Source organism: Lactuca virosa, chromosome 3 (assembly GCF_052849685.1).
Source record: "Lactuca virosa cultivar CGN04683 chromosome 3, Lactuca_virosa_CGN04683_v6, whole genome shotgun sequence".
Lineage (NCBI taxonomy): Eukaryota > Viridiplantae > Streptophyta > Magnoliopsida > Asterales > Asteraceae > Lactuca > Lactuca virosa.
Window position 1 is genome coordinate 240,994,136 of NC_136428.1, and position 8,539 is coordinate 241,002,674.

Consider the following 8,539-nt stretch of genomic DNA (forward strand, 5'->3'; position numbering starts at 1 on the left):
ACATCTACTAAACTTCTGCACCTTAGACAATGTGTGTATGTCTTGCGTCCAAAATAGTTCCCATGGTGAATCCTCGATCCAACTAATACTATTCAAAAATTACGGGATATCATACATCTATTTACGAATATAACTGAATCCTCTTTACATTTTGTAGCAAAAATTCAACATGAAATCACCTATACGCCAAGAACGAAATTGATCGAAGAAAAGATGAAAATCTAACATGTATGCTGGTCCCAATGACAAATATACAAATTTGAAGTACATGAATTTTGCAAAAAAGCCATCATTTGTTTAAGAGAATTTTATTAATTATCAACCTTTTTTGTTAGAATTTCGAACTAGTTCTTTCTTTATTTCTTGGTACGATTTTCCGGCTACACGTAATAAAATTTCCGCATTGCTTCATAAATTTTCTACCTAATCCCTTATTTTCTAACATCGTCATTATCTCCTGAAATTCTATTTTATGTGTTCATTATGTAACACTTCTTTTTTTGGTCATTAAGGTCAATACCTCAAAACACAAACTACATTAAATACACATCCAAAAATTCCTTTAGCAAACAACAATACATACATAAACAAATACCACTAGTCTTTTCCCATAAATAAACTTGTTTGGAAAATAAAGTTACATAAATAAAATAATTATTTAAAAAGGACTGACAAGGCCAGCTAATTTCAACAAAGGCTCAGGGCAAAGTCGTCTACGTGGAGGTGCCATTGCATCGTTAGCAAGTGCTTCCGTATCACCCGCATGTAAATAATCCACTATGTAATCAAATAGCTCCTCCTTCCCACCTCTTAAAGCATCCTAAATTTATTAAATCCAATTTCAATTTTCTTTTTTAAAAGAAATTTTTTTTTTGTAACAAGTGGTAGAATAAATGTTGCAATATTTTTAATTATAGGAATAAAATAAACTTACTTGAATAAATAAATCTGTATGAGTTTTTCCCTCATACAGTATTAACTCAGCTCTTGCTCCAGCTCTCTTCAACGCATCTACATACGTTATACTACAAAACAAATACTATTACAAAAAAATCTTTCCAATTATAGTATGAATCCATACATTTTTCAACGTACAATAAAAAAAACAGAAAGTACAATAAATGAAAGCACACCTTGCATCTGGTGGAATTGAAAAATCTTCAGTTCCATGAAAAAGAACAATATGAGGAAGGAGAGGAACAGCGTTTTTAGCAGTTGAATCTTCAATAAGGATTTCAGGAGAAAATTCTTGAAGAGATTCATCCCCCTCCATTATACTATTTTAAAAAAAAAATTAATAAATAAATAAAAAGATAAAAATATAGAATCAAGAGATTTAATTGATATAAAATTATTTAACACCTTAGAAATATAGAGCGATAGAGGCCTCGTTGATCAAAATGGTCAACTAAGTTGGTCAAGTTGTACCTATAAATATATAACAAGAAATAACAATTAAACAAAACAATTTTTTTTCTTAATAAATTGGTGGATTGAAAAAATCATACTTTCATTTCTTCTTGTTTCAACATTTTATTTTGAAAAAATCTATCCAATTATTAATATATAATTAAAAGCAACTAGCCTATGTATATTTTTGGGTTTTAGACTTTGTTCACAAAAGTTTCGTATGTTACCAAATTTGCTCCTTGTGTAGAAAATAAATTACGAAAGTTGTCCATTTAATTTACAGAAAACGTCCCTGTATATTTACGTTTGGGTTTTAGACTTTGGCCACAATACTTTCATATGTTGGCAAATTTGGTCCCTGTAATTTACAGAAACGTCTCTACACATTTTTTTTATACAGAAATGGTCCGTGTGTTTAAATAGTATACTCTTTGGTCCATTAGTTTAAAAAAAATTAAAAAATAATAATAATAATAATAATGTCATCATCCAAAATATTAAAAAATAATAATAATAATAATAATGCTATAATTGGGTAGATTTTTTAAACTATAATGTCCTAATAAGAAAAAAGATACAATACCTTAATAAGAAAAAAAAATAATTGAAAGTACAATGTTGTAATAGGAATAAAAGAAAGTAGGATGCTATAAATTTAAAAAAAAATGGAAATGGAAATAGAAGTATAAAATAAGTTGCTATTTCTCACCCTCCAGATAAACCAAAATAAGCTTTTATCTGAGAGACACTCCAGGATGTGGGCCCTCCTTTAGATTCTATAATCGCCTGCTTCAAGAGTACACAAGAAGATATATGTGCCCCAGCAGATTGCCCCATTAAATATATCCTGCATTAAATATGATGATGTAAGCATGATGTCATCAGGATTTGGCTCAACTCGGTCCGAGTCAACCCCCGACTCGCTATTTTTGACCGAGTCACATGTAAAAGCAAGTCACACTTCCGAGTCAACTCATGACTTGACTCGTACTCCTTTGATAACTATGCATCAAGTATTAATAGCTTATTATATATATATATATATATATATATATATATATATATATATATATATATAATTACCTATTAGGATCTCCTCCATAATTAGCGATATGATTACAAATAAATGAAATTCCTCTAGAAACATCTTCAACCATATCACTGATTGTACCCTGGGGAAAGTTCCTACATGAAAGAACTATAGATTCAAATTTGAGATAATTGAAAAGGTTAAATGAAAGAAATAGCAATGTAATTTCGTTGATGTGTATATTATAGCATCCTGCTTTCATAGATTGCTCAAAGTATAATGTACAAATAAGGAAAAACAAAAAGTATGATGTTTTAATAAGAAAAAAGGTTGAAAGTATAATGTTGTAATAGAGAGAAATGAAAAGCATGATGTTATTTCTTGCATTTAGCTACTAGAACTTTTGTTTAACAAATTTTAACAAAATCAGCATCATCATCATCATCATCATCATCATCATCAAGTATGATGATGTCATGAAAAGATTTATTTAGAAAGTGTAGTTTGATAAATGATAAATTGTAAATATGATCACCTGTAATCAATGCATGTCACAATGATATCTCTTTCTGCTAATTGAAATCCTAATAGGGACCCCCACCCTTTATATCTACAAAATCAAAACAAACATAAAAAGGTTAATAAAGCACAATTTTATAATTTAAAACTTGAATAAAACTAAAAAGATTATATATATTTCTTTTTTACCCTATGATCCATGCTCCACCAGTCACAAATACAATAACTGGCTTTGGGCTATCTATGTTTTTGGGCAAGTATAAATCCAGCCTGAAATATATATTTTTTTTTTGCTGTTATAAATAATATATTTAAGGTAAATGAAAAAAAAAAGATGAATTGTGTTAATATATGATAATCTGAATCAAGATTTTACATTACCTGTTTCTAGGTTGATCTCCATAAACTATGCTTCTTCGAATTTGGGTTGAAAAGAAATACTGATGTAAAACTGTAAAAAGGAATAATTAATCAAATTTGGATTCTGAAACATATGTGAAAATTAGATTATATAAAGAGAAAAGGTTAACAAAAAAGTTAAAAACAGACCTTGGAGGAAACCAGGCATTAGCAACATTGCATAAAGACCTAGGGCAAGAAGCCTTGAGATCCACCTTCGGCCTACCCTGATTGAAAGCAAATGATTAGGAAAAAAAAAATTGAAATAATAAATACATATTACTGAATGTAACAAAAAACAATAATAATATGAAGTGACATTAGAAGGATTTGCTCAAACAATAGTAAAATTTCAAGAAAACTAATCATTTATTGTAGGTATCTTGATATAATAGCAATCTCACCAAATCAAGACATGTATATAGTTGAACAACTAATTAGGTACTCTTGTGTATTTTTTTAAACTATACATTGATTTGGAAGAGTTAGGTAATTGCATTCCATAGTAGTTATAATGTTATATCCTTATAACTACTGTTTGTATTCATATGTCCACATGGTAGCATGTTTCATGTTCAATATGGAACAAAATCACATCAACTGATCACTGATTTTGATTTCAATTCCAAACTATTGCCAAAAACTAATCTTATTTCCTTCATTTCAGATCATGATTTGTCAAGATAAGAATCGTAATGATCTATGATAGATGCCTCTAAATCAGAAAAGTAACAGAATACCAAAATCTACACAACTGTGTGAGTGTTTACTTGAGAGATAGTTTGTGAACCTAACTCAAATTAAAGAACACTGAATTAAGATGTCTCAGTGATTCGAAATTGTATGGTGTAAATGCCTAATTCAATTGGAAAATGTCTGATACTATAACAGTAGCGAGAAATCACAGAGCTCTACGAAAACGAAAGACAAACATAAGCTAAAAAATTACAACTGAAAAGGATTGTATTCCATCAATCCGATACTAATTGCAACAAACGTGGCAACTTGTTCTTCTGACATACAACTATCTCAAATCTAATATTTCTTTACACAAAACTACGAATCAAAGATCTCGAAACTGCGTAGTTGCAATAAAACGATGAAAGGAGTAGAATTGTAGAACCCTAAATTCAAAAACAAAGAAATTGTACCCGAGATAGCGAAGAAGAGTGAACGCAAGGCGAGTAATCAAATACGTTTCACTAGCAGCATGTCCGATCTCACGACCGAACGATTGTGACCGGCATAAATTAGGGGAGGTCTTCGCCGACGTTGCATTAATGGCGGTTCTCCGCCTCGCGGCGGTGGCAGGATTTGTCGAAGTGGTGGTCCTAGAACGTAGGGGGGAATCAACGGTGTCTGTGTTCTTCATGTCTTCTTGAGTAGATGTGGTTGTGGTTGTGGTTTGTTCAGCCGGAAAGAAGCCAATCGGCGACGTTGAACTCGCCATTAGCAAATTTTCCGGCAAGATAAGATTTGAATTTGATAAAAGTTTATTGAAATGGAAGGAGGACTGTACACCTGTTGTTTGGGAGACGGTGACACGGAAGACACGGTTCTTTTCTGCAGGCGCTGTAGTGTCCGGTATGTTCCAGTGTTTGTAAGAAATCGGATTCAAATTTAACCCGAAAAAACTAATTAAAAAATGTAGCTTTTGTTTGTATCGAATATTCGAAAAAATTGTTGTATTTTATAAAAGATTTTGGTATTCTTATTCCTTTTGAAATTCTTTTGTTTTTATTGTTGTATATGGTTATATATTCGTAGATGGAAAGTTGTTTTTTTAATTTTTATTGGAAATAATTGTAAAAAGATGTAGGGTGTGTTCGGCAAAACTGACTTGTAGTGGGTAATAATTAAAAAAACAATAGTGTAGTGTAGAGGTGAGCATTTGCACCGGATCGGACGGGACCGGCTTTTGGACCAGACCGGTTTTACAAAAATTGATGGACCTTGGACCAAGCATGTTAAGTCTTACCAGGTCCGGTCCCGATTATTAGACATAAAAGTGAACATTTTAAATAGACAACCAGACTCTTGGACCAAACTTGTTTTGCGGAAATTGATGGACTTTGGACCAAACTTGTTAAAGCTTACAAGGTTCAGGTCGGGTCTCGTCCAGATATTCAAATGCTTACCTTTAGTTTAATAATTTCATATCTTATATTGTTTTCATAATCAAAACATAAAACCTCTTCTTACTAAATTTGATTCACAAATTATTTTATTATGAATTATTAGTTCTTAGTAGACTCTTTTTTCTATTATTAATCATATCAATAATAAGAGAGTCAACAATTTTTTTTAACATTTGTATTATTACCCATTTTCAATAAGCAGGTGTGTAACCTTCAGTTTAGACAAAAAAAAAATATGCATTATATTCAATTTTCTCGTTTGCTAACTCAAGGTTATACGTCTACTAATTTGAAATTAAAAAAATTAAAAAATTTGTTGACTCTTTAACTATTGATAATGCTTTTTTTTTGAACGAATGTATGTATTAAATAGAAAGCTAGCAAAACAAAAACACTTAGTTCATGAGGGGATTTTTGATGGAATTTATAAGTTACAAGTTCTATGTATATGCGGAAAAATCATTTAAAAAACTTAAGGGTACATGCAACATAATGGATTTATGTCTTTACACATTAATAGCAACATACTATGAAACTACCAGAACCTTATGCTATAATCGAAATTTGCAAGTTAGGGTTACATACATTTGATATTGTTATTGAAAACATTACCCTTGATTCCCTTGTAGAACTTCAAAAAGCTTAGCACCAAAAGTATGATGCATCTAATGGCTCACACCCAAACCCTAGAAACTAGAAGACAATTGAAAAGAGATGAGGAGAGGGAGAAATTCGGCTAGGGCTTCACTGGAGAAGAGATGATCGAAAATACAATGGTTAGAACCCTTTATAAAGTTGCATGGAAACCCTAGAAGCCCTAGATTTAAACATAAAATAATATTATTTTCAAATCAGTAATTATCTAGTTTCCTTATATTAATTGGAGGCTTCCAGAATCCCTTAAAGGGATCCCGAATATCGTCCACCAATGGAAGGTTCTGGATCTTCTCCACTGCTAAACTATTAAGCAATTACAGGTCAGCCCTTGTGCCTCTAATTAATTACAACTAACCCCAAATTAATTCCAAATTAATTCTAATAAACTTCTAATTAATTTATTAATCATAATAAATTAACAATTAATAATTTATTTCCTCTTTCTCCAAATGTCATTGTAACATCTTTAAAAATTAAGCCAAATTTAAACTTTTTTTAAAAAAAACAGTTAGAAACCAATAGTTATTACAAATTTGTTTTCAAAATAGTTTCATATCAAAGTATCCCAGAAACATAGTCATAAAATGTGAGGAGCTGTACGATCACACTTTTACCTTCCCGCGATCATCTGAGGTACCTGAAACTAAAACTGAAAATTGTAAGCCCGAAGCTTAGTGAGTTCCCCCAATATACCGATACATAACAAACAATACACATAATAACAGCATGTAATGGGTCCACAGCTCTACTGACTGGATTACCCCCTGGGCCCACAGTGTGAGTCTGGCTTGCCTTCCGGGCCCACAGCTCACAACTGGCTTGCCTTCAAGCCCACAGCATAAGTCTGGTTTGCTTTCGAGCCCACAGCTTATGACTGGCTTGCCCCCTTCAGTCCTACAACTGAAACATAACTGACTTGCCCTCAGTACGAGTCTGGCATATCACTTGGTCCTCAACTCGTATCTGGTATGCTAATGAGTCCTTAGTATGAGTCCGGTATGCCTTCCCGGCCCTCAGCTCATATCTGGCATACTCCAGGGTTTGTTGGTCACTGCACGAGACAGTGCAACCTCAACCCTACTCACACAACATGTCTACATATACAACTAATTGCACATACGGATAATCAAACAGTAACACAGGTAGTCCTACAGATCTACCTAACTGGCATAGCAAACTAACATGCATAATCATCTCATACTCAACACGTAATCAACTACTGGGATATCAAATCCAATGGGTCGGCCTTGGTGCCTTAGACCCCTTAGTATAGTGAGGATAACTCACTTCTCAACTGACTAATCGAAGTGATAAACTCAAACTCTCGAACCACGGCCACAAACTCCACCACCTATATTTACCATAAAATCATTTCCATAAATTTTCAATTTACCAAAATACCCCAGAAGTCAACTAGTCAATCCTTGGTCAAAGTACAGTCAAGGTCAACAGTCCATGTTGACCCGACTCGTCGAGCCCTTCCTGAACTCGAGAAGTCGTGAAATCCCCGGTTGACTCGTCGAGTTTCCCTGCAACTCGCCGAGTTCATGCATGTCCAAATGTCGGGAAAACCCTAGCTGACTCACCGAGTCACCCTACTGACTCGCCGAGTCCATGCAGAAATCCTTGCACGACAATCTTCATCGGACTCGCCAAGTTGGCCATGCAACTCGTCGAGTCCCTTCAGCCCTTTCTCCATCCAGACGATTTTAAGCCACTTTAAAGCTCCATAATGCAGATCTAAGCTCTTAAGGCATATTCTTACGTAAAGTTGCAAACTTTACATACATGCAAGGTCATAATGGCCCAAATCAAGCTAAAGAAAGGTTCTAAGGGATGAAGAAGGTATTAACTCACTAAAGGCTGAAACTTTATGATCTTACAAAACCAAGATAAGCCTAGATCTGAAGTTGCAACTTCAGCTCACGCCTAATACCCAAAATAATATATCAACATTACCAAAGTGCCCCTAATCTATCACACCCCCGAACCAGACGGCGGAAACGTCCGGGGGCTTGCGCGTGACTTCATCTTGTAATATCATCACAATGTATATAATTGAAACAAGACAACACCATCATCATACATCTCAAAATACAACCATCATTGTTTACATCAAGTATAGTATCATAAATTACATGCCAAAATGTTTAATGTATGACGATGACAAAATATAACAAATTCCACATTTCCTGCTGACCTTTCTGCTTAACAATTCCCTGAGAATACAAGTTATTTTGAAAAACGTAAACATATATAATGTTGGTGAGTTCATAAGCATGTTTGAATGAAAAAGTTTTGTATTGTTAATAAAACACCAGAAAATCCGATATTTTCTGTATAATAGTATGATAGTAATGTGTCAAAATCAAGTATTAATGCATGT

General features: G+C 33.1%; 1 protein-coding gene across 1 annotated transcript; it reads right to left on the reverse strand.

Annotated features, from left to right (window-relative positions):
- Positions 1-538: 538 nt before the first annotated feature.
- On the reverse strand, positions 539-4,958 carry LOC145167074 (putative isoprenylcysteine alpha-carbonyl methylesterase ICMEL2). The gene is made up of 11 exons (XM_079086155.1): positions 4,510-4,958; positions 3,509-3,585; positions 3,341-3,410; positions 3,149-3,229; positions 2,976-3,050; positions 2,494-2,595; positions 2,120-2,257; positions 1,363-1,428; positions 1,134-1,277; positions 935-1,025; positions 539-820 (listed from the first exon to the last, which is right to left on the reverse strand). The coding sequence occupies exons 1-11, from the start codon at positions 4,806-4,808 to the stop codon at positions 659-661; spliced, it is 1,305 nt and encodes a 434-aa protein (XP_078942281.1). The 5' UTR covers positions 4,809-4,958; the 3' UTR covers positions 539-658.
- Positions 4,959-8,539: the final 3,581 nt, after the last annotated feature.